This window comes from Tachyglossus aculeatus, chromosome 2 (assembly GCF_015852505.1).
Source record: "Tachyglossus aculeatus isolate mTacAcu1 chromosome 2, mTacAcu1.pri, whole genome shotgun sequence".
NCBI lineage: Eukaryota > Metazoa > Chordata > Mammalia > Monotremata > Tachyglossidae > Tachyglossus > Tachyglossus aculeatus.
The window spans coordinates 18,679,241-18,706,991 of NC_052067.1; the positions used below are offsets into that span (position 1 = coordinate 18,679,241).

The 27,751-nt window shown below is 45.2% G+C and overlaps 1 protein-coding gene across 1 annotated transcript in view; it reads right to left on the reverse strand.

Annotated features, from left to right (window-relative positions):
- The window catches only part of JAZF1 (JAZF zinc finger 1), a 347,271-nt gene that overhangs the window by 3,460 nt on the left and 316,060 nt on the right, over window positions 1-27,751 (reverse strand). The window contains exon 4 of the mRNA XM_038769107.1: window positions 11,963-12,132. Within this exon, the coding sequence (XP_038625035.1) occupies window positions 11,963-12,132 (170 nt within the window). The remainder of the gene's footprint in view (window positions 1-11,962; window positions 12,133-27,751) is intronic.

Below are 27,751 nucleotides of genomic sequence, written 5' to 3' on the forward strand. Positions count from 1 at the left end.
AATCGTATTTATTGAGCGCTTACTATGTGCAGAGCACTGTACTAAGCGCTTGGGAAGTACAAATTGGCAACATATAGAGACAGTCCCTACCCAACAGTGGGCTCACAGTCTAAAAGACAGATCATTACAAAATCCAACCGCCCTTATTCCTCAGACCCACCAACCTCTTATGGCCTAGTGGAAAGAGCCTGGGCACCAGGGGACTTGGGTTCTAATCCTGGCTCCACCACTTGCCCGTTGCGTGACCTTTCTCAAGTCACTTAACTTTTCAGTGCTTCAAGTTTCCTCACCTGTAAAATGGAGATTAAATAAATACACCTTCTCCCTCTCCCCTAGATTGGGAAAGGGACTGTGTCTGATCTTCTTATTTTGTATCTACCCCAGAATTTAGAACAGTACTTGGCATTTAGTAAACTCTGAAAACATATCACAATTATCATTCATTCAATCGTATTTATTGAGCGCTTACCGTGTGCACAGCACTGTACTAAGCGCTTGGGAAGTACAAGTTGGCAACATATAGAGACGGTTATCACTACTGTTGTCATTATTATTACCATTATTATCATCATTACCACTATAACTGTTGTCAAGGAGAAATGAGAGAGGCTAGCTCTTTACAGAGGGCTGAGAAACTCCATGTTGGGCTGGGTTTTCCGAACAGTTGGCTTGGGAAAAACCTGACACCCAAATTGCTACAGCTGCAAAACTCAATGTGCCACAAAACCAAATCCTCTACCTCTGTTTAAAAGCATGGAGAAAATCTGCTGAAACTGCTGCAGACTCTTCCCGGCTTTAACATAAACATTTTGTGGTGTGCCTGGCTTAATAAGCTGGTTGAGGTGCAGAAGAAAAGACAGACTTTATAACTCATTTATCAGTTTTACTACCCTAAAAAGGCACCCACCCCACCAGCTGCACACTTTGAATCCTAGTCTCTTTCTAAGATCAGCATATTTCCACCAGAGTAACCAGTCAGAAACAACTCGATGGCACTTAATAATAATAACCATAATAATAATAATAATAACCAAAATATCTTCCAAATTTCATCTTTGCATTTTGTTTGTGATTGTTTTAAGGGTATTTTAAGGGCATGTATTTTCCAGTGAAAGTAATAATAACTATGGTATTTATTAAGCGCAGACTGTGAGCCCACTGTTGGCTAGGGACTGTCTCTATATGTTGCCAATTTGTACTTCCCAAGCGCTTACTACAGTGCTCTGCACACAGTAAGCGCTCAATAAATACGATTGATGATGATGATGGGGTAGATACAAGTAAATTGGGTTGGGCACAGTCTCAAGCCTCATTTTACAGGTGAGGTAACTGAGGCCCAGAGAAGTGAAGTGACTTGTCCCGGGTCACACAGCAGACAAGTGGTGGAGCCAGGATTAGAACCCATGACCTTCTGACTCCAAAGCCCATGCTCTATCCACTACGCCATGAAAGTAGGGTTGTGAGAAACAGTTTCCATCATAAAGAATGAAACAATACAAAGATAGGTGCACTTTTTTTAAGATTAAGTGGCTGAAGTGTTTTTGAGAAAATATCAATTGACCTTATTGACCTTCAGTAATTCTCAAGTGCTTTGAGAACTGGCTTAATGTGGACTAAAATGATGTATTTGGGTAGGGACCGTCTCCATATGTTGCCGACTTGTACTTCCCAAGCGCTTAGTACAGTGCTCTGCACACAGTAAGCACTCAATAAATACGACTGAATGAATAAATTGCCAACATTGCTAAAAGCTGGAACCCCAAGCCATTTTGAAGTTTCACTATGTGTTTTGTTACCTGACTAGAATTACCCTTCCTAAAAATTCAATTCACTTTTTTTGCAAATAATGCATCACCCCCAATTCCAAAAGTGTCAGGCACTGTGTGAGCTTTGGAAAAAATCTGTTCTTTAAAAATCCGCTGGGATATTTATAAGATGAACTTCTAACAACATTTGATCTTCGTAAAGAGATCAACAATGAAAAGCATGAAAAAGGTCATTCTTATTCTACATAGCATATATAATTAGAATTACCTTTTGAATAATTTACATTATGTATGTTTTACATACATGTATTTTCAAAATATCGCAGAGCTGGATTGTCACCGGATAATTAATAATAATGATCATTTATCAATAATAATGACTGTGGGATTAGTTAAGTGCTTACTATGTACCAAGGACTGGACGGAGCATTGGGGTAGACACAAGATAATCAGGTCAAACTCAGTCCCTGACTTACCTGGGGCTGGTCCCTATCAGTCATCCCCAGGTTGACATGACATAATAATAATAATAATAATAATCATGATATTTGTTAAGCGCTTACTCTGTGCCAGGCACTGTACTAAGCACTGGGGTGGAGACAAGCTAATTGGGCTGGACACAGTCCGTGTCCCACGCAGGGCTCACAGTCTCAATCCCCATTTTACAGATGAGGTCACAGGCACAGAGAAGCTAAGTGACTTGCCCAAGGGCACACAGCGGACAAGTGGTGGAGAGCCAGAATTAGAACCCATGACCTTCCTATTCCCAGGCCCATGCTGCTTCTCACAATCGGCCCCTTTACCTGCCCCTCCCACCAATCCAGAGCATTACGCGAAGCAGTCGCTGACTTCCCCTCTTTTCTGTAGTATAGTTTACAGGTCTGCCCAAATATAAAATACATTTTATAATATTAACAAGATTCCTATTGTACTTGACTGGGAAGCGTCATGGTGTAGTGGATAGAGCAAAACCCTGGGGGTCAGACAGTCACGGGTTCTAATTCCGACTCCGCCACTCATCATCATCATCAATCGTATTTATTGAGCACTTACTGTGTGCAGAGCACTGTACTAAGCGCTTGGGAAGTACAACTAAGCGCTTGGGAAGTATGTGTGACCTTGGGCAAGTCGCTTCACTTCTCTGGGCCTCAGTTACCTCATCTGTAAAATGGGGATCAAGACTGTGAGCCCCACATGGGACAGGGACGGTGTCCAACCCGATTTGCTTGTATCCCCCCCAGCGCTTAAACCAGCGCCTGGCACATCGTAAGCGAAGCAGCGTGGCTCAGTGGAAAGAGCCCGGGCTTTGGAGTCAGAGGTCATGGGTTCAAATCCCGGCTCTTCCAATTGTCAGCTGTGTGACTTTGGGCAAGTCACTTAACTTCTCTGCGCCTCAGTTCCCTCATCTGTAAAATGGGGATTAAGACTGTGAGCCCCATGTGGGACAACCTGATCACCTTGTCCCCACCCCCCAGCGCTTAGAACAGTGCTTTGCACATAGTAAGCGCTTAACAAATACCAAAATTATTATTATTATTATTATTAACAGATACTGTAATTCTTATTATTATTATGAGGTGAAAGGGTGTCTGATGGCAGTACACACCAGGAATATAATGAAGTACTCAGACTTAATTCTGTGCCTCAGAAGCAGCGTGGCTTAGTGGAAAGGGCACGGGCTTGGGAGTCAGAGGTCATGGGTTCTAATCTCAGCTCTGCCACTTGTCAGCTGTGTGACCTTAGGCAAGTCACTGATTTCTCTGTTCCTCAGTTACCTCATCTGTCAAATGGGAATGAAGAATGTGAGCCCCACGTGGAACAATCTGATTACCTTGTATCTACCCCAGCGCTTAGAACATTGCTTGGCACATAGTAAGTGCTTAATGAATACCAACATTATTATTATTATTACCTTTAAAAAGTTTCCATTTTATCTTGGATGGAATGTTCAGGATGTAGCAAATGTAAAATGAGAGTTCTTGCCCAAAAATACAATATGGCTACTTGAGGCCCCAAATCGCACTTTATCTGAGTTATCAGGGTAACTAGAGCCAATGTGTTTTTCTGTTGTCAAATACACTAATTATGAAGAACATGATCTCGGTGGTTCAACATACAAGGTTCTGGTCTCCAAGTTCAGCCATCTTTGCACGATGAATCTTAGTGCCTTGTACTATCTGTATGCTTCCCCCTGAAAATGGAAACCCAAGCTCTCAATGTGCCCACTCCTGGGAAACAAGTCTAACCTCACAATATTTGGGGAATTTGGTGGAGTTAAGGGAAGGAGAAGAAAGCAACCTGGGGATTCACTGTGCTACCACTGAACCAAAGACCACTCTCTCATTGCAGGTGGCAAGGGGTCTGACCCAGAAGGGAGGGGGAAGGGGAAAAAGCAGGTGCTTCTAAGGCCAAGCATTTCTGTCTGGACTACTGCATCAGCCTTCTCTCTGATCTCCCATCCTCGTGTCTCTCCCCACTTCAATCCATACTTCATGCTGCTGCCCGGATTATCTTTGTCCAGAAACGCTCTGAGCATATTACTCCCCTCCTCAAAAATCTCCAGTGGCTACCAATCAATCTGCGCATCAGGCAGAAACTCCTCACCCTGGGCTTCAAGGCTGCCCGTCACCTCGCCCCCTCCTACCTCACCTCCCTTCTCTCCTTCTCCAGCCCAGCCCGCACCCTCCGCTCCTCCGCTGCTAATCTCCTCACCGTACCTCGTTCTCGCCTGTCCCGCCATCGACCCCCGGCCCACGTCATCCCCCGGGCCTGGAATGCCCTCCCTCTGCCCATCCGCCAAGGTAGCTCTCTTCCTCCCTTCAAGGCCCTACTGAGAGCTCACCTCCTCCAGGAGGCCTTCCCAGACCGAGCCCTTTCCTTCCTCTCCCCCTCGTCCCCCTCTCCATCCCCCCCATCTCACCTCCTTCCCTTCCCCACAGCACCTGTATATATGTATATATGTTTGTACATATTTATTACTCTATTTATTTTACTTGTACATATCTATTCTATTTATTTTATTTTGTTAGTATGTTTGGTTTTGTTCTCTGTCTCCCCCTTTTAGACTGTGAGCCCACTGCTGGGTAGGGACTGTCTCTATATGTTACCAACTTGTACTTCCCAAGCGCTTAGTACAGTGCTCTGCACACAGTAAGCGCTCAAATACGATTGATGATGATGATTTCTGGGCCACTTAATTTTGAAGACTGCAGGTCCCACTGGGCTCTGGCCAGAGCCACTGACAGTGACCTGCGTCTATTCAATTTATTTTATTTTGTTAATATTTTTGGTTTTGTTCTCTGTCTCCCCCTTTTAGACTGTGAGCCCACTGTTGGGTAGGGACTGTCTCTATATGTTGCCAATTTGTACTTCCCAAGTGCTTAGTACAGTGCTCTGCACATAGTAAGCGCTCAATAAATACGATTGATGATGATGATGATGATGATGATGTCTTTACCCCAAAGCACCTTCTTTACAGCTCAGCTGCAGCCGCAGTCAGATTCCTGCCTCTGTGGTTGATGCATGGGGTCCCCAAAGACAGAACGACACCTGGCCCAATGCTGCTGGGATTCCTCCGCTGACGCTGAACCCCAGAAGCAGCGGGGCTTAGTGCCAAGAGCCCGGGTTTGGGAGTCAGAGGTCGTGGGTTCTAATCCTGGCTCCGCCACTTGTCAGCTGGGTGACTTTGGGCAAGTCACTTAACTTCTCTGGGCCGCAGTGACCTCATCTGTAAAATGGGGGTTGATCATAATACTAAGAATAATAATAATGATGGCATTTGTTAAGCGCTTACTACGTGCAAAGCACTGTTCTAAGTGCTGGGGGAGATACAAGGTAATCAGGGGGTCTCAAATAGGGCTCACAGACTTCATCCCCATTTTACAGATGAGGGAACTGAGACCCAGAGAAGTTAATAATAATAATAATAATGATAGCATTTATTAAGCGCTTACTACGTGCAAAGCACTGTTCTAAGCGCTGGAGAGCTTACAAGGTGATCAGGTTGTCCCACGCAGGGCTCACAGTCTTAATCCCCATTTTACAGATGGGGGAACTGAGGCCTAGAGAAGTTAAGTGACTTGCCCAAAGTCACATAGCTGACAATTGGCGGAGTCGGGATTTGAACCCATGACCTCTGACTCCAAAGCCCGGACTCTTTCCACTGAGCCACGCTACTTCTCCAACTGTGAGCCCTATGTGCGACAACCTGATTACCTGGTATCTACTCCAGTGCTTGGCACATAGTAAGCACTTAACAAACACCATCATCACCATCCACTGAAACCAAACGTTCGCTTTCTGAGCTAAACATTTACTGCATGTATGGTTTGACAAGGATTTGGCGGGGGTGTGTGTGGGAGGGGTTGTTTTATGTGTGTATTTAACTTGATATTCTTGCAGGGGAAAGGAAAGCAGTAATTCCACTGAAATTTGGATCCTTACTGCCGTCTGGGTGACTGTCCAATAAGGAGATTGATGATAAGAAGATTGATGCTAATAGCCAACACCCATCTCAGAGAGAAAAAACACAGTAAGGAAAGAAAAAAATGGGTAACCCAGTCATATGCACTCAACCAAGAACACACAGAAAAGAGGGAAGAAATAAATGAGACTAGGGAAAAGAGGGAAGGAGAAATAATAATAATAATAATAATGGCATTTATTAAGTGCTTACTATGTGCAAAGCACTGTTCTAAGCACTGAAATGACCAAAGGAGAAGTTGTGGGCAGAGAATGTATCTGTTTATTGTTGTACTGAACCTCCCCAGCGCTTAGTACAGTGCTCTGCACACAGTAAGCGCTCAATAAATCCGACCGAACGAAGAGACTAGAATAAAATTAAGATGAAGAAAGGAGGCCCCGAGGAGTCTTACCCATTTAGACCAAAATACAAGTTGCCTGTTACCTACTGAAAATACGGTATTGAGCATTCTTTGCAGCTCGATCCATGTTTGTCAGCCGCTCCACGGGTCATTAATTTGTTCCCTGTCTGACTGTTGGAACATTAATGGTGTGCAAGACATCCCTGAGACAGTCCTCATGCATTTGAGATGAAGGTAGCAAGATAGCAGAAGCAGGCAGGAACAACTTGCTTATTTGGGCAATAAAAAGACTAAGAGGGCTGGCAATCAAACCGGGAACAGACAGGACATAGCAAATTACAAGGTTCTCCTCTTAGCTCTTTCCACTAAAGAAATGCTTTCTGCATTGTAGAGATGCCCTCTGGGAAATGGGCCTGTCTAGCAATCGCCATGGCTTGTTTGCTTTCTGAGCTAAACATTTAGCTTTTTGACTACACTCCTCCGCGTACGTGGCTCCTGTCACAAGGAAGACGTACAAATTCATCTTGAGACGTGAGAGCAAGACCACGGTAGCTCAGAAACCCTTCAAAATATCCTGACAGGTTTTTCAGTTACGTCTCAATGAAGAGCAATCTAGTTTCCGCACAGTAAGAAAACACGAATAAACAAGAAAACTTCTGGAAGACACACCCATCTTTTCTACTGCACTTACACCTGTGATAAGGTTTGGGGCTACAATTTTTACACTAACAGGCTGCCCCAAAGTGACCCTAGGGCCCCCACCATCTCAAGGTCAAAGGCTATCTCGTGACCCCCGAGGCAGCAGGTGGAACTCAGAAGTGTGGGTGGGATACCGCCCCCACAACCAAAATTAGATTAGATTGGTAAATAATAATAATGATGATGTTGTTAAGCACTATGTACCAAGCACCGTTCTAAGCACTGGGATAGATACAAGGTTATCAGGTTGTCCCACGTGGGGCTCACGGTCTTAAACCCCGTTTTACAGATGAGGTAACTGAGGCCCAGAGAAGTTAAGTGACTTGCCCAAAGTCACACAGCTGACAGTGGAGGAGCTGGGATTAGAGCCCATGTCCTCTGACTTCCAAGCCCGGGCTCTTTCCACTAAGCCACGCTGCTTCTCTGCTAGATTGACAGCCCAAACTGGGAATAGAGAAGGTGTCCCTCACCCCTGTGCCAATCAAATTAGGTATGGAGGAGGGGGAAGGGCGGAGGTTGGGTAAACTGAGGCCGGAAGCTGGAATGGCCTGGGAGCACAGGTGGTAAATACCGGCAGCCTCTGACCTTCTGTGCAGTGGATGGAGACTCGTAGCACCTGGATGCAGGTCTCCTTTGCCCAGAGCGTGAGAAACCCACCCACTGTGGGATAGGTGAGTGTCCCATCCTGCCGAATGCAGGAATCTAGGCGCTTCACCATGGGTGTGTAACACACAGGTGGATTCCTCCCGAGTGGGAAGTGCACGTGGGGAAGAGCTAGGGGCTTCACCACGGGTGTGTAATGCATACGTGGATTCCTCCCGAGTGGGAAGTGCACGTGGGTGAGAGCTAATCCCCTCACCACAGCGAACAAATCATAAGTGAATTCCACCTGGGTGGGACCTGGGAGTTTTGCCACACTTTAACACATACGTATATTCCTCCCGATAGGGAAGCTCTAATATCATTAAATAATCATACTCCTCCGGAAAGGGAAGTTCAATTGACTGCGTCTAAAATAATCAAATAATTCAATTTGCCTCGTGGAATAAATTCTGTATAAAACTCAGCCTTTCCATCCTCTTTCTCTCTCTCTCTCTCTCTCTCTCTCTCTGTGCCAATTTCCGAATGAACTGTGACACAGGCTTAAGAAAGCGCCGACTGACCCCGGCTTAGGCTCAGGGTCAGGTTAAGGGAGAACGGCGGGAGGAAGCTGCAGAGCCACTCGGAACCACGATACATTTTTCAAATTGTTTTTTGCAAACAGAATGGCATAACGGAGGCTGGAACAGCCTAGCCCACACCTCAGTGATTTTCTGTTTCACTTATTCAACCCCACTGCAGCATTTTAAGGAGCTGGAAACTAGGGCTTAGAAACACTCCCACAGGCATTTCTGTAGCTATTTCCTCTGCCTACGTTGTGGAAATACAGATAATAATATCTCCTGTGACAGGGCCAGAACCTAGAGCATGGTCTCCAAGTACCAACAGTCAATCAATCAATAGTATTTATTACACACCTACTCTGTGCAGAGCACTGTCCTAAACACCTGGGGGAGTAGATTGTGAGCCGGTTGTTGGGCAGGGATTGTCTCTATTTGTTGCTGAATTGTACTTTCCAAGAGCTTAGTACAGGGCTCTGTAAGCGCTCAATAAATACGACTGAATGAGTGAACATTAAAAGACAAGCAGCGTGGCCCAGTGGAAAGAGCCCGGGCTTGGGAGCCAGAGGTCATGGGTTCTAATCCCGGCTCTGCCACTTGTCAGCTGTGTGACTTCGGGCAAGTCACTTAACTTCTCTGGGCCTCAGTTACCTCATCTGTAAAATGGGGATTAAGACCGTGAGCCCCACGTGGGACCACCTGATCACCTTGTATTCCCCCCCAGCACTTAGAACAGTGCTTTGTAAAAGTAAGCGCTTAACAAATGCCATCATTATTAATGAACAGAATTAGAAGACATGATCCCTCCTGTCAGGTGGTGCACAGGTTCTGATTTGTGAGTTGGGGGGTGGTATAAAATGGGGTGATTAGACATGATTTGGGGAAGGCCTGTTGGAGAAGATGGGAACAGCATTTGTCTGCTGGGTATGAAAAGGAAGGGAGTTTCAGGTAGAGGGGACGGGTGTGAAGAAGGGGTTAGCAGTCAGAGAAAAAAGAATGAGGCCCAGTGAGTAGTCATTCATTCAATCGTATCTATTGAGCGCTTACTGTGTGCAGAGCACTGTACTAAGCTTGGAAAGTACAGTTTGGCAACAGATAGAGACAATCCCTACCCAACAACGGGCTCACAGTCTAGAAGGGGCAGACAGACAACAAAACAAGTAGACAGGCATCAATAGCAACAGAGTGAGGAGGTTAGCCTGACAGGAAAGAAGAGTCAGAGCTGGGTGTAGTGGGAGAAGAGAATGGATAAGTGGGAGGGAGAGAATTGACAGAATTGGTCAGGAGTTTCTGCTTGACGCAGAGAGAAATGGGCAACTATTGGAGGATGCTAAGGCATGGATTCTATGTGCCAAGCACTATGCTCAGCACTGGTGCAGATACAAGATAAGCAGTTTAGACACTGCCTCTGCCCCACATGGGGTTCAGAGTCTAAGGCCGAGGAAGAATAGGTATCTTACCCCCATTTTACAGATGAGGAAATGTTGGCACAGAGAGGTTAAGTGACTTGTCTGAGGTTTCCCAGCAGGCTAGTGGAAGAGTAGGGATTATAACTCAATTCTCCTGACTCTCAGTCCAGCCGTTTCTAGGCCAAGCTGCTTCTCGCTTGGTTGCCAGGATCTGCTAGGGCTGATCCCTAGCTCTCTGGGCTTAGCTGTTCAGAATCCGGGCAACCCTGGGCTCTCCGACCAGGTCCCGGAGCTGGGGCCAGGCACACCTGCTGGTGGCCTCCCTCATCAATCGTATTTATCATCAATCATATTTATTGAGCGCTTACTGTGTGCAGAGCACTGTACTAAGCGCTTGGGAAGTACAAGTTGGCAACATATAGAGACAGTCCCTACCCAACAGTGTGCTCACAGTCTAAAAGACTCCCTCACACCTCTTTCCTTTCAGCTTCAGCCCCGGGAACAAGGTATGCTTTGGGGGCAAAACACACAAGAAACCTGAACTAATGAGTCTCTGTTCACACAAGTCGGGAGAATTTCCTGGAGGGGAAGCTCAAGAAGATGCTTTCCAAATGCTTTCTGGGAGATGAATGTACTTTATTCCTCTTTTTAATACTGCTTTTTAATGGTATTTGTTAAGTGCTTACTATGTGCCAGGCACTGTACTAAGCACTGGGGTAGATACAAGTTAATCAGGTTGGACACAGTACCTGTCCCATGTAGGGCTCAGAGTCTTAATCCCCATTTTACAGATGAGGGAACTGAGGCCCAGAGAGGTGAAGCGCCTTGCCCACGGTCACGCAACAGTCAAGCGGCAGAGCCGGGACTAGAACCCAGATCCTTCTGGGCCGTGCTCTATCCACCAGGCCACGCTGCTTCTTGCCAGTGGTCTTTCACAAGCAGCCTCTAGAGCTACTGAGGAAGAAGGAGAGTGCCAACGACAATCATTCACTCAGGTGGCCAATACGATCTGAATCTGGACCATTTTAAGGGCACGGTCCAGTTTCCCATTCTGCAGGCAACAAGAGACCATGATTGATGGCTCAGTTGCAGCACAGGGTTCACCGGAGCAAACACAACTAGCTAAGATTAGAAGCGGCGTGGTCTGCTGGATAGAGGAGACCTTGGGCAAGTCACTTAAACTTCTCTGTACCTCAATTACCTCATTGGTAAAATGGGGTTTAAGACTGTTGAGCCCCACGTGAGACATGGACTTTGTCCAACCTGATTACTTTGTATTTGGGAGAAGCAGTGTGGCTCAGTGGAAGGAGCCCGGGCTTGGGAGTCAGAGGTCATGGGTTCAAATCCCAGCTCCGCCAATTGTCAGCTGTGCGACTTTGGGCAAGTCGCTTGGCTTCTCTGTGCCTCAGTTAACTCATCTGTAAAATAGGGATTAAGACTGTGAGCCCCCCATGGGACAACCTGATCACCTTGTAACCTCCCCAGCGCTTAGAACAGTGCTTTGCACATAGTAAGCGCTTAATAAATGCCATCATTATTATCTACTCCAGTTCTTAGAGCAGTACCTGGCACAGACTGAGTGCTTAGCAAATACCTTAAAAAAAAGCCAGTCATAGAGCCCTGGCCTGGGAGTCAGAAGATCATGGGTTCTAATCCTGGCTCCACAACTTGTCTGCTGTGTGGCCTTGGGCAAGCTACTTCACTTCTCTGTGCCTCAGTCACCTCACCTGCAAAATGGGGATGAAGGCTTTGAGCCCTGCGCAGGACAGGGACCGTGTCCAACTCCCTTTTCTTGTATCCACCCCAGTGCTCAGTACAGTGTCTGGCACACAGTAAGTGCTTAACAAATAACATTATCATTATTAATAATAATGTGGTTGGTGGTTTAGTTATCGCAGGTGAAGGAAAAATCCCTCTTCCCAGCAGGTTGTAAAATTCAGCAATGCGCAGATCCACTGAAGATGAGCACTTCCACAAAAGGCCTTCTGCGACCTTTGTGAGAATAAATGACTTTTTAAAAATGAGTGAGGACCTGGTACTCGGGGCTTAGCTTTCTCTGCTTCCTCCCATCATTTAGGGCCAGAACCCTCACTGGCTTTTCTTACCTTGTATCTTTTCTTACATCCTGGAACTGGACAGGCAAAGGGCTTCTCATCCCCGCCATTCATGCACATGGAGCTGAGGATGGCTTCTGAGCTGATTGCGCTTTCGGTGGTCCAGGACTCGTCGCTGTCCGATTCTTCATAGTCCACTTCCTCCTCGTCGTATTCGCTCCCTGAAACCCAAGGCAGAAATAGTACGTGAGAGTCTGTCCCCGTAGTGCAGTTGAGTTTGCCATCACAACCACTTTCTTGGGGCCTGTGGGCCTCAACCGGGCCTTCTTCCACTGCCCCTTGGCACGGCCATTGTTAAGCACCAAATGCTGGGCCAACCGCTGGCTTAGAAAGAAAATAATCTGAACGGATACAGCCCCTGTCCCACATGGAGTACGGTACGTGTGAGACACACCCCTTGGTCTACACAAACGCCACTAGGCCCCAGTAACTCTTGATTAAGAGTGGAATGCTACAGTTTGAATTAAGCCAGGAGGTAAATAAAAAACCCTACCACAACCCGGATCTTTCTAACAGGACCCAAATCATTTACTTGGGGACTGGCTTCCACGCAAAGCAAGTCCTGAAGAAAATGGTTTCACAGATCATAAACAGTGTAAAATAATATGATGACAAGAGGCCTAATGCATTTACAAGCTCTGGGAAGTAAACAGGAATTATAGCACAACATTAATAAAAATTATATCACAACAATTACGGCAGTGAAATGCACCCCCAGGTATGGAGAAAACAGCACTGTGAACCTGGCTTAGTCCTCTGCATCTGAGCTTTGCTACAGGAGGAATTTCAGCACCAAATATGGGCACTTTTATTTATTTTAACAGTAACAGACACTAATAAAGGGTCCGAAGACAAGTTAAGCACAGAATAAAAGAGCATAACTTCAGCTGTGGCTGGGAGGACAATAAGCCAGACCCAATCCCACTTTATGTTCACAATCTCACCCTACCCACATCCCTCTTTCCCTTCCACAGTCCCCTGGGGTGGCTATTACCACTTGTTCCTCTTTTTACTCCTCCACTGATGATCCATCTCTTCTACCCTGAAACTTCCCTACTCTTTTCTGTCACTTCACTGCATGCCAGTTCTCGTACAAGAAAAAAGGGTCAATGAGGAGTTGGAAATCTACTGGCTAAATTGAGTTTGTTGAATTAACTGTGGATTGTATTATCCCTGCTTTCGTTGACATCAATTAATAATAATTACTTATTCCCTTCTTCCTCTCCCCCTCCCCACCCCCCGCCTTACTTCCTTCCCCTCCCCACAGCACCTGTATATGTTTGTACATATTTATTACTGTATTTTACTTGTACATATTTATTCTATTTATTTTATTTTGTTAATATGTTTTGTTTTGTTGTCTGTCTCCCCCTTCTAGACTGTGAGCCCGCTGTTGGGTAGGGACCGTCTCTATATGTTGCCAACTTGTACTTCCCAAGCGCTTAGTACAGTGCTCTGCACACAGTAAGCACTCAATAAATACGACTGACTGAATGAATAATACTAGTGAGAATAATAATAATTATGGTATTTGCTAAGCACTTACTATGTGCTGGCACTGTACTCAGCGCTGAATTGGACATAAGCATAAAGGGTTGGACATAGTCCCTGTCCCACAAGGGGCCCCCCGTCTCAATCCCCATTTTACAGATGAGGGAACTGAGGCACAGGCTCTATCCACTATGCCGTGCTGCTTCTCTAGCAATTACACAGAAACTTGGCTGGGAAATTCTCAGACAGAGACGACTCCCCAGTAGCTTAGGAAGGGTGTAGTGGGGCAGCGGTTCAATATCCCCTTGATTATTAGGGGTGGGGAGCCATAGGGAGGCAGCATGGCCTAGTGGATAGAGCCCAGGCCTAGGAGTCGGAAGGTCATGGGTTCTAATTCCTGCTCTGCCACTTGTCTGCTGGGTGACCTTGGGCGAGTCACTTCACTTCTCCGTGCCTCATCTGTAAAATGGGGATTAAGACTATGAACCCCATTTTAGATATGGATTGTGTCCAACCTGATTAGCTTGTATTTACTCCAGCCCTTGGTACTCAGTAATAATGATGATAATAATGATGGCATTTATTAAGTGCTTATTATGTGCAAAGCACTGTTCTAAGCGCTGGGGAGTTTACAAGGTGATCAGGTCACCCCATGGGGGGCTCATAGTCTTCATCCACATTTTACAGATGAGGTAACTGAGGCCCGGAGAAGTTAAGTGACTTTTGCCCAAAGTTACACAGCTGACAATTGGCGGAGCCGGAATTTGAACCCATGACCTCTGACTCCAAAGCCCATGCTCTTTCCACTGAGCCACGCTGGTTCTCGATAATAATGGCATTTATCAAGTGCTTACTATGTGCAAAGCACGTTCTAAGCGCTGGGGAGGTTACAAGGTGATCAGGTTGTCCCACGGGGGGATCCCAGTCTTAATCCCCATTTTACAGATGAGGTAACTGAGGCACAGAGAAGTTAAGTGACTTGTCCAAAGTCACACAGCTGACAATTGGCAGAGCCGGCATTTGAACCCGTGACCTCTGACTCCAAAGCCCGGGCTCTTTCCACTGAGCCACGCTGCTTCTCATAAGTACAGTACAATGCCTGGCACATAGTAAGCACATAGTAAGCGCTTCGGGGGCTGTTTTCCCACACACTTCTAGACCGAAGAGGCTGCTGGTCTTAATGTGGGCATCTCTTGGGGTACAGCAAGGTGAAAAGAGCCATTAATGTCAATGGGAAGCAGTGTGGCCTAGTGGAAAGAGCACAGGACTGAGATTGATTCAGGAGACCTGGGCTCTAATCCGGCTCGGCCGCTTGCTTGTGGAATGACTCTGAGCAGGCCATTAAACTTCCCTGTGCCTCAGTTTTGTTATCTGAAAAACTGGGATTAAATGCCTATTCTCCTTTTCCCTTAGACTATAAACCCCTTGTGGGACAAGGACTGTGTCTGATCTGATTATAGTATATCTATCTTGTACTTTATCTACCCTAGCAAATAGCACAGTGTTTGGCACATAGTAAGTCTTAACAAATATCACAATGTTATTAATATCATTATAACTTATCATTAATAATAACAATAGTAATAATAAGAATAATAATTCCATCTTTGGGTCCCCCTACGGGTGGGCCATTATTCATTCATTCATTCAATCGCATTATTGAGTGCTTACTGTGTGCAGAGCACTGTACTAAGCGCTTGGGAAGTACAAGTTGGCAACATCTAGAGACGGTCCCTACCCAACAGCGGGCTCACAGTCTAGAAGGGGGAGACAGACAGCAAAACATATTAACAAAATAAAATAAATAGAATAAATATGTACAAGTAAAATAGAGTAATAAATATGTACACACATATATACAGGTGCTGTGGGGAGGGGAAGAAGGTAAGGTGGGGGGATGTGGAGGGGGAGGAGGGGAAGAGGAAGGAGGGGGCTCAGTGTGGGAAGGCCTCCTGGAGGAGGTGAGCTCTCAGTAGGGCTTTGAAGGGAGGAAGAGAGCTAGCTTGGCAGATGTGCAGAGGGAGGGCATTCCAGGCCAGGGGGAGGACGTGGGCCAGGGGTCCGGAGGCCAAGAGTTAATCCTCAGATGGCGGCTGAGCTATTTTCTACCCTGCAGAAAGGATACAAAATAGGATTGTGTGCAGATAGGGGAAAAAGAGTGCATCACGCCATTAACATACTCTGAGTTGTTACGTCTAGAAAAAGCCATTACTGGCTGCAGGGTCTTCTGGCGTATGGAAAGATATATAGCCAAAACAATCACTTCTAACCATTTTTCTCATGCTTTCAAATTCTACGGCTAAGCCCCATTGCAATTAAACCAAATTATTAAAAAACATTTGGGCAAAAAAACTGCATCTTTGTTTTCCCAATTTTCTGCCTGGGATACCATCCTGGTGGAGACAAGTAAACCGTCAGCTGGGTTGTTTACAGCTCCTCTCCTCCTGTGACCCGGGACCGACATTTAGGTCTCCAGGCCAGACCTGCTACGCCAACTTGAGGAAAGGGAAGAAAGGAGAACTGGGCCGTTTTGGTCCTGCAGTCCTGACAGCACGGCAACCTGGCTGCTCTTCCTCTAGACATCGGCAGAACTGAGCCTGGTGAGAGCGGGAGAAACCCCCTGCTGAGGGGCCCCAGCCTCTGGTGATGTGAACCCACAGTCTCTAGACTGCAAACTCATTCTGGGCAGGGAATGTGTCTGTTTATCATCATCAATCGTATTTATTGAGCGCTTACTCTGTGCAGAGCACTGTACTAAGCTCTTGGGAAGTACAAATTGGCAACATATAGAGACAGTCCCTACCCAACAGTGGGCTCACAGTCTATAAAAGTCTGTTTATTCTCATATTGTACTCTCCCAAGTGCTTAGTGCAGTCTTCTGCACACGATAAGCACTCAGTAAATATGACTGACTGAATGAATCAATAGGGCAGCCATTCCCAGGGCTGTCATAAAGAGGGACGGGCTCTGGTGGGCAAGGAAAGCAAGAGTCTGCAGTAGTTGGCTTGGGCGGAATAATTTGCTACATAGGAGACCTGGGGTCCCGGTGGTAGGACTGAGGCCCAACACACATCAGGACCCCGTGCCTGCTTCCAAGGCCGGGGTAGGAACAGAGGCAGGGATACGACATGGATTTGGGAGTCAGAAGGTTCTAATTCCACCTCAGCCACTTTGCTGTGTGACCTCGGGCAAGTCACTTCACTTCTTTGGGCCTCAGTTCCCTCACCTGTAAAAGGGAGATTAAAGCTGTGAGCCTCCATGTGACACAGGGACTGTGTCCAACTTGATTACCTTGTATCTACTCCAGCGCTTAGTTCAGTGCCTGACACATAGTCAGCTCTTAACAAATACCATTACAAACAAACACCCTTGAATGAAACAGTCACAGTACTCAGCCACCTGCTACACACAAGGCGGATCCAAGTCACGCTCTTTTAACTGGCTATTCACCATGCCAGAAAACTGTTGTTTCCACCACTCTAATGACACCAAGGCATCAGGAGAAATGGCAAGGAGGCGAGCCCATTTGTTAATGATTCCAAGGAGCACGCAACAAAGTTATTTTCATAATTCCAAAGGCACAAAAGGAGAAGCATTTAAGCTGGCCATTCTACTCTATATTTGTCTGTTCAATGCTTATAACTCAAGAGTGCAGGATGAAACATGAGGAGGAAAATGTTTCCCTCTCTAAACTCTTCTTCTCAGAGCTCTTCCTTGCAAGACATATATATATTTTTTTGAATGACACTTCATTTACCATGTGCCAGGCATGGTTAGATTGGTCACAGACTCACATGGGGCTCACCGTCTAAATAGGAGGAAGTAGGATTTGATCGCCATTTTACCGATGAGGTAACAGGCACAGAGAAGTTAAGTGACTTGCCCAAGGTCACACAGCAGACAAGAGGCAGAGCTGGAATTAGAAGTCAGGTCCTCTGACTCCCAGCCTGAGATCTTTCCACTAGGCCACCTGCTGTTCCTGACAAGAGTCTCCTACCTCATCTTCTACGGCGCCTTCCGCTCTCCTCACATATCTCCCAAAGGACCTTCAGAATGGCTGGAATGGGCACCACCTGTGTCCTTCCCACCTTACCCCCAAAGAAGCACAAAGTGCCTTAATGGACCCACCAGCCCTGTGCTCCATGGGGCTGGGGCAGAGATGGGAGAGGAGAAAAAAGGAAGGGGAAAATAAAGGGGCTTTCTGTCTCTGCATCAACAACACAAAGGGAAGGAACCTCAACTGTCCACGTGTGTACAAAATCCCTTTTGCCCCTTATCAGGGCAAAGAATTGGGCTAAATCCTGGGTGCCCCAAAGTAACCAGTTGCTCTTTCCCCCTGGCAACTGACTTTTCTGAGCAGATGCTGAAGTTATAATAATAATAATGGCATTTGTTACGCGCTTACTATGTGCAAAGCACTGTTCTAAGCGCTGGGGGGGGGGGATACAAGGTGATCAGTTTGTCCCACGTGGGGCTCACAGTCTTCATCCCCATTTTACAGATGAGGTAACAGGCTCAGAGAAGTGAAGCAACTTGCCCAAGGTCACAAGTTATGCTCGTAATATTAATGACAATGGTATCTGCTAAGTGCTTAAGCACTGTACTAAGCACTGGGGTGGATACAAGCAAATCAAGTAGGACACAGTCCTTCCCGTCCCAAGTGGGGCTCAAGGTCTCAATCGGGGCTCACAACCTCAGTCTCATCTATAGCAATCTGTCCACCAACAGTATTTACGGAATGGCCTCTGAGTCCAAAGTGCCGTGCGGAGTGTCACCAGCGGCAAAAAGAAATCAACTGGGCAGAAAAGTAATACTGCTTCTCTAGAAAAACCAAGTCCAAGTTTCGCAGATAAGCGGGTAAACACAGATTGGAGAGAGGCTCGGGAAAGAACAATCTTCCGGCTTGATTTTTGACAGAGGCGGCAGCCAGGATCGGCAGTCACTACAGATTAATCAATCTATCGATGGTATTGACTAACTGACTGATGGCTGAGACTGAGAAGGAGCAGCCAAAAAGATAGTAATAATAATAATGGCATTTGTTAAGCGCTTACTATGTGCCAAGCACTGTTTTAAGCACTGGAGGGGATACAAAGATAGGAGAGGAACCAGGAGAGGACAGTGTCAGTTTGCTCCCTCCTACCTTACCTTGCTGATTTCCTTCTGCAACTCAGCCCACACTCCTCACTTTTCTAACACCAACTTACTCGCTGCTTTGAATACTGCAATAGAATTCAACAGAGTTGGAAGGCACATTACTAGCCCATAAGATGATTAGAGGTGGGGACAAACTTTTAAAGATATTATGGCTGTCTACATAAAACAGGGACAGAGACCATGTCTGGGTATCTCTTCTACACTGTAACTGGCTGTGGGCAGGGAATGTGTCTGTTCACTGTTATAGTGTACTTTCCCAAGCGCTTAGTACAGTGCTTTGCACACAAGTGCTCAATAAATATGATTGAATGAATGAATGAACTCCGTTATACTGCACTCTCCCGAGGGTGTAGTACTGGGTTCTGCACATAGTAAGCACTCAATAAATACCACTGAATGAATGAATGAATGGAGTAAAAGTGCTGTGGGGCTGAGGATGGAGTGAATATCAAGTGCTTAACGGGCACAGATCCAGGTGCAGAGGCAATGCAAAAGGGAATGAGGGAAGTAAGGGAATGGGGGCCTACTTAGGGAAGGCCTTTTGGAGGAGGCCTGATGGATATTAGCTCCTTTTATAATTAGGTTATAAATGAGTAGTCTTATCTTTAAACCCTCCCTGTTATTCTCCACCACATGGAACATTATCAATTTGACTGGACCTTGTTTTCTCGTAATACACAAGAAGCATCAGGGGAAAAGTGGTAAAGTTCTTTTTAACCAAGGACTGTTTGACTGGAATGGTGAGAAGCTGGAAGACACCCCTTATCTACTATTTTTGATTGCAGACTTTTAATTTGTGTTTATTGATGGATTTTTTTTTTTTTTGCTGACGGCTTTAAGATATACCATCAACACCCTCCCTCTTATTTATCCCCTCATTTCTCCTATCACACCCCAGCTGGCACTTTCTATTCCTCTCTCACCATGTGGTAGTCTCACCTTTCTTGCCTCTCACACTAGACTGTAAATTTTTTGAGGGCACAGTGTGTCTACTTACTCTACTGAACTCTTCCAAATGCTTAGTCCAATGTTCTGCGCACGATAAGCAAGCAAAAACATCAAGCCAAAACTCCGCACTATTGGCTTCAAAGCTCTCCATCACCTTGCCCCCTCCTACCTCACCTCCCTTCTCTCCATCTATAGTCCAGGCTGCACACTCCGCTCCTCTGGAACTAACCTTTCCACTGTGCCTCGTTCTCACCTGTCTCGCTGTTGAACCCTAGCCCACGTCCTACTTCTGGCCTGGAATGCCCTCCCTCCTCAAATCCACCAAACTAGCACACTTCCCCCCTTCAAAGCCTACTGAATGCTCACCTCCTCCAGAGGCCTTTCCAGACTAAACCCCCCTTTTCCTCTGCTCTCCCCTCCCCATCGCCCCGACTCACTCCCTTTGCTCTACCTCCTCCCCGCCCCACAGTGCCCGTGTATATATGTACATATTTATAATTTCCATTCTATTTATTTTTATTACTGTGTATATATCTCTAATTATATTTATTTATAATGATGCTACTGATGCCTGTTTACTTAATTTGAAGTCTGTTCTCCTCCCTTCTAGACTGTGAGCCCATTGTGGGCAGGGACTGTCCCTATTTCTTGCTGAATTGTACTTCCCAAGCACTTAGGACAGTGCTCTGCACACAGTAAGTGCTCAATAAATGCAACTGAATGAGTGAATAAGTGCTTAGTAAAATACCACCAATGGCCTACGACATGACTCCTAGCTTAAACCTTTCCTCCTGCCATCATATCAACCAAACCACAGTTCTCCCTATCTTCAACACCAACTGAAATTCCACGTCTTCCAGGAGGATTCCCTGGAATAATTTCCCTTCTTCCCAGGTTATATTCTCCCAACTGTCATATCACCACTTTTGCACAAATAGCCTCTCGGTGTGCTTTTGTACAGATCGTTTGACACACTAGACTGTATAACCATTTCGTCCTTTTATTTGTAAACTATTTTAAGTCTGTTGCCTAAGCTAGATTGTAAAACTCTTGACGTTGGGGATCACATTCTCTTCTACTGTATTCTCCCAAACACTCCTTTCTTCATATTTGTAATTTATTTCTGTATTTTTGAGAAGCAGTGTTGCTCAGTGGAAAAAGCCTGGGCTTGGGAGTCAGAGGTCACGGCTTCAAATTCCGGCTTTGCCACTTGTCAGCTGTGTGACTTTGGGCAAGTCACTTAACTTCTCTGTGCCTCAGTTACCTCATCTGTAAAATGGGGATTAAGACTGTGAGCCCAATGTGGGACAACCTGATCACCTTGTATCCTCCCTAGTGCTTAGAACAGTGCTTTGCACATAGTAAGCACTTAACAAATGCCATCATTATTATTTCTCTCTCACTAGGATTGAAAGCTCCTTTCATTCAGTCGTATTTATTGAGCGCTTACTGTGTGCTGAGCACTGTATTAAGTGCTTGGGAAGTACAAATCGGCAACATATAGAGACAGTTCTTACCCAACAATGGCTGGGGAGAGGGATCTAACCTGTTGTACATTACTCTCCCAAATGCTTAATACAGTACTCTGCACAGAGTAAGCATTTATTAAATACCCATGATTGTTTGATTGATTGATACAAATTCTACTGGGCTCTTCCAAGCACTTAAGTACAGTACTCTGCACACAGTAAGGTACTCAGTAAATACTAGTGATTCCTATCAATTGATTGTTTCGCCCTTTGCAGATTCCAGTCAAAGCCATCTATTTCCCCTGGAAAATTCTTCTGAAAAAATTCACTTGCTCAGGTAGATGTGGCTTGTGAGACAGATGTAGAGGTTTTTTCCAGGCTTTAAAGCAAACCTTACAAAGAACTCAACCGCTGCACTCTCCACGGTCTGCTACTGGCTGGGCGATTTTCCCCCTCACTATGAAATCATCATCATCATCAATCATCAATCGTATTTATTGAGCGCTTACTGTGTGCACAGCACTGTACTAAGCGCTTGGGAAGTACAAGTTGGCAACATATAGAGACAGTCCCTACCCAACAGTGGGCTCACAGTCTAAAAGGGGACCGAAATGTAATGTGTTAGGTCTTGGGAGGGTGCACTGCAGTTGAAAGAACATTTGCATGTGAAGAGAAATACAACAATAGAAAATTCAGTCCCTGAGAAAAATGCTATAATGATCTAGGTGAGAAATAATTAGAGTCTGTGAGCAAAACCATCTCATGCTATACCAAAATAACTGTTTCTCTCCAGGCTTAACATATAAAGTTCACAGTAACAGTAAATAAACTGCTTTACTGTAGAATAATGTTGTGAGTGTCATGGAAAGTTCATGCAGTCCCAGTGATTTCTCAGGCTAGCGCTGTGCCACACTTTGTCTCCTGTGGAACTTACAGTTTGAGTCCATAAACAAGAGCTTTATGAGCGCACTTCTCATTTTTAGAAGCCAATTTGGCCATATAATGCGACAGCTTCTTCAAAATGGCAAATGGCGGTGTAGTTCTTACATATTGCGCCCATCAATCTGATTTCATAAGACACAAAACCAGATTTAAATCGGTAGAAATTTTACATATCCAATATTCGCAGTGATTTAAAGCAACTGCAGAGGCCACAGTTCACTCTGCTTCACAATGCAGAGTTCATTTTTAGTATCTTTTCAAAATTAAAAAAAGGAAGCTTGTGTTTTCAGTATTATCATAATCATGTTGGATGGTTTAGGGGTTGTCCTGCTAGGAGCTAGGGAATAAATCCCTGAGCCTTTAAGATAAAAAAAAAAAGTCACAATACCCCTGCTCTCTGATGTACTCTTGTTGTGGACGGGGAATGTATTTACCAACTCTGTTATACTGTACTCTCCCAAGGACTTAGGACAGTGCCCTGCACACAGTAAAGGCTCAAGAAATACATTTGATTTGATTACTCTGGGCTCCAGTAACCCAAATGATTTTCTCCTTTATACATTATTTCTCCATTCACTTTGACTTGAACAGAGACGCCCCGGTATCATGACCTAGTAATAATAATAATGATAATGGCATTTGTTAAGTGCTCCTATGTGTCAAGCGCTGTTCTAAGCGCTGGGGTAGACACAAGCTAATCAGGCTAGACACACATGGGGCTCACAGCCTTAATCTCCATTTTACAGATGAGGGAACTGAGGCCCAGAGAAGTGAAGTGACTTCCAGCTCATGTGGCAATCAATCAATCAATCGTATTTATTGAGCGCTTACTGTGTGCAGAGCGCTGTACTAAGCGCTTGGGAAGTGGCAGAGCTGGAATTAGAACCCAGGTCCTTCTTACTCCCAGGCCTGGGCTATATCCACTAGGCCATGCTGCTTCCCCGAAGGCATCAATTCTATTTATTTTATTTTGTTAGTATGTTTGGTTTTGTTCTCTGTCTCCCCCTTTTAGACTGTGAGCCCACTGTTGGGTAGGGACTGTCTCTATATGTTGCAAACTTGTACTTCCCAAGCGCTTAGTACAGTGCTCTGCACACAGTAAGCACTCAATAAATACGATTGATGATGATGATCAATGAATCTGGGAGTTTTTCCCGGGATGCCCCACCAGAGCCCCCGCCCCAAACTTGTCAGCACCTGTTATTATTATTGCATTTGTTAAATCCCCATTTTATAGATAACTGAGGCACAGAGAAGTGAAGTGACTTGCCCAAGGTCACACAGCAGACAAGTGGCAGAGACAGGATTAGAACCCAGGACCTTCCGACTCCCAGGCCCGTGCTCTATTCATTATGCGGAGAAGCAGCGTGGCTCAGTGGAAAGAGCACAGGCTTTGGAGTCAGAGGTCATGGGTTCAAATCCCGGCTCCGCCAACTGTCAGCTGTGTGACTTTGGGCAAGTCACTTCACTTCTCTGTCCCTCAGTTACCTCATCTGTAAAATGGGGATTGAAACCGTGAGCCCCGCATGGGATTACCTGATTACCTTGTAACCTCCCCAGCACTTAGAACAGTGCTTTGCGCATAGTAAGCGCTTAACAAATACCATCATCATTATTATTATTATGCCCTGCTGCTTCTCAAGTTCTAGCTGAAACAGTAGCTCAGCTCCTGCAGATCTAACTTCAACTACAAGAACAGAAACTCCGGTTCCTTCGGTGGCCTAGTGGATAGAGCACAGGCCTGGTCAGAAGGACCTGGGTTCGAATCCTGGCTCCGCCACTTGTCTGCTGTGTGTACTTGGGCAAGTCACTTCACTTTCCTGTGCCTCAGTTACCTCCTCTGTAAAATGGGGATTAAAACTGAGAGCCCCGTGTGGGACAGGGACTGTATCCAACCTGATTAGCTTGCCTCTCCCCCAGCGCTTAGTAGAATGTCTGGAGCGTAGTAAGCGGTAAACAAATACCACAATTATTATTAAAATGGATGACGAAGTAGGAGAGGCTGGTTGCACAGTTTTCCTGGACTCTGGGAAAGCTACGAGAGGGGTCACTTTGAGCTGCTAACTCACGGTATCACTTCCACGAACTGCCCAAACCACTTCCCTTTTCCCATGCTTCTGGTGTGGCTTTGCCTCTTAGCGGGGCTGCTATTTTGGTAACTTCCATTTTAGTAACTTCCTTGTTGGTGCCCCGATTTCAATCTGCACAAACTTTCTGGGTGAGTTCCCTGCACTATGGCCAGCAGACAGACCACACAAGAAAGACATCCTCCCATTACCCGGGCAGATATGGAAAGGAAGGCTGATGAGGAAACAGTGGACAAAGGAAACCTCACCCTCCTCCTGCCTTTCTTCGTGTTTCTGAAGTAAACACATACTAGAAAAAGGGAAAAATAGTTTCCGCCTGGAACAAGGAACTGAAAAGTTTCAGAAAGACATTAGAACAGAAGGTTTAAAGCTGAATGATTATGGAGGGGGCAGAAAAGGATTTTCTTTTACTAGACTATTCAAACCAATAGCAGCATGGCCTAATGGATAGAGCATGGGCCTGGGCATCACAGAGCCTGGGTTTTGGTCCTAGCTCTGCCGCTTGTCTGCTGGGTGATCTTGGGCAAGTCACTTCACTTCATTGTATCTCCAATACTTCATCTGTAAAATGGGGATTAAGACTGTGAGTCCCACGTAGGACAGGGACTGTGTCCCACCTGACCCCAACGTTCGTTCATTCATTCAATCACATTTATTGAGCATTTACTGTGTACAGAGCACTGTACTAAGCACTTGGGAAGTACAAGTCAGCAACATACAGAGACTGTCCCTACCCAACAATGGGCTCATAGTCTAGAAGGGGGAGAACACTTAGTACAGTGCCTGGCACAGAGTAACTGATTAACAAATACCATTTTTTTTTTTTAAATCGGCGATTCTGCAGCTCACAACTAGAACATTAAAAAATTTAGATCTTGATTCTGTTTGTCCAAAAAATCAAAAAATTACACAAATTCTTCAGGGCATCTGGAGATCTACTTGTACAGTGGATCTGGAATTTTACCTGCTGCTAATTTGTTCCTGGGTAAATGCTTATGTAAAAAGCAAGCAAACCTTTGATCATCATCAACTACTACTACCACTACAACAACTACAACTACAACTACTACTTGTTAAGCACTTACTATGTGCCAAGCACTGTTCTAAGTGCTGGGGTAGATACAAGGTAATCAGGCTGGACACAGTCCCTGTCCCACATGGGGCTCACACTGTTAATCCCCATTTTACAGATGAGGTAACTGAGAAATAGAGAACTTAAGTGACTTCCTCTACGTCACAAAGGAGATATGTGGAGAAGCTGGGATTAGAACCAGGGTCCTTCTGAATCCCAGTCCCATGCTCTACCACTAGGCCATGCTGCTTCTCTTCCCTTAACAAAATAGCTAAATACTGACTGGGGAGCCTTTCAGTTTTGCTTTTTTTTTAATTTGGTGTACTTATTCACAGTTGGTACAAGAAAATATTCAGCACACCCTCATATCTACTGGCTTCAAACAATCAATCAATCCCACTTACAAATTTACCTACAGTCAGTCAACTCTACTGAATTTGTGCTCAATTCAAGCTGGACTGAATCCAGGCATTTCAATTTTCAAATCAATTCGGGCCTAAATAAGTGTTCTTTTTGGTGAACTGAAAATCAGACCCGTATCCTGCAGAAATTACATGATTTGCTAATGCTTTTTGCTTATTACTTATTGGGCACCAACCATTTGTCACCACCCAAATCAGGTAACGCTTTCTGTTGTGTGTATTATGGAATGTGGGGAAAACACTTTACCCCAGTTGGCCACAAATCTTTGGTTTGACAATTATGACAACTGGTCTCACACATCAGTCACATTTTGTCCAGAGGAGTTCCTACAAAGCCTCTCAGTGTGCCCTGCAGCTTAAATACTAGTCGGTTCCACCTTGACAATATCGCTAAAATCCGCCCTTTCCTTTCTATCTGAACTGCTACCAAGTTAATCCAAACACTTATTGTCTCCTGCCTTGATCACTGTATCAGCCTCCTTGCTGACCTCCCAGTCTCCCTTCTCTCCCCACTCCAGTCCACACTTCACTGCTGTCCAGATCATTTTTCTACAAAATCATTCATGACATGTTTCCCCACTCCTCAAGAAACTCCAGTGGTTACCCATCCACCTCCACATCAAACAAAAACTCCTTACCTTTTCCTTTAAAGAACTCAATCACCTTGCTCCATCCTACGTCACCCCTCTACTCTCCGACTACTACCCAATCTACACACTTTGCTCCTCTAATGCTAACCTGTGAGCCCGTTGTTGGGTAGGGACCGTCTCCATATTTTGCCAACTTGTACTTCCCAAGTGCTTAGTACAGTGCTCTGCACACAGTAAGCGCTCAATAAATATGACTGAATGAATGAATAACCTTCTCACTATCTATCTCGCCGCCAACCCCTCACCCACATCCTCCCTCTGGCCTGGTACACCCTCCTTCCTCAAATCCAACAGACAATTACTCTCCCCAGCCTTCAAAGCCATATTCAGGGCACATCTCCTATAAGAGGCCTTCCCTCACTAAGCCCTCCTTTCCTCTTTTCCCACTCCCTTCTGCATCACCCTGACTTGCTCTCTTTATTCATCCCCCCTCCCAGCCCCACAGCAGTTATGTACACATCTGTAATTTATTTATTTATAGTAGTGTCTGTCTCCCATTCTAAACTATAAGCTCACCGTGGGCCGGGAATGAGTCTGTTTATTGTTATATCGTACTTTCCCATGTGCTTAGTACAGTGCTCTGCACACAGTATGCGCTCAATAAATGAGTGAATAAATGGCATATGATTTAACTCCAATATGAGGCTGGTAAACAGGTATATCGGGGACAGTCAGAGAGGAAAGAATATCTGTGGATTTCCAAGAATAAAAGAGCTATCAGTGCAGCAGCATCAGAATTGAACCAGTAACAGAGGGAACTTCGGTGTTTAAGATGTCATTTGCAAACTATCCGGTTCAAAAGTGGGGCATTTGAAACCTGAAAGGCAACTGTCACAACCACATGGTTTTAAGGGGCTTTTCCTTGATTTTGAGTTGTGCATAGATAATGTGGTTGAATGAGCAGTATTCCCTTAGTTTTAGCTAATTGTAAAACAACAAGTAATTACAAAAACATGCATATAAAGGGCCGACACTGGAAAAAAAAGTCAGCTGCTCCAATGGCATGTTTTTCATAGGGTAGGGCTCCTTTTCTGAAAATGTAGTCAAATGTTGTAGAGGTGCTAAGGCAAATTGTTACAATGTCACTGCACAATGTGCTGTTGAGATTTTATAGTCACAGAGCGCCTATAGTCTCGGGAAGTTATTCTGCATTCTTATATAAACTTTTTTTTCTTCAGAACCCTGTTTCTTTCTTTCTTTTAAACAGAAAAGGCCTTTCAATAGCCTACTACCTTCTGTTTATGCCCAGGACAGGACACACATGATAAAGCATGCAACATAATCTCAGCTTTAAACATATTCTTAAATGGGATTTAGACAACTTTATACAAACAAAAATATGCAATAAACCACTTTCAAAAATAAAATAAAATAAAATCACTTGGGTTTCCTGCAATTAAGCTGCAGCATTTTTACAGTGAGATTTTTTTTTATAACCAAAAATAAATAAATAAAACTAAACAGAACCTTCCCGCCAAAGGCGTATCCTGCAAATTAACTTCCCAGTAATAAACCCTGTACCAGCTGGGATCCTTTCTCTTT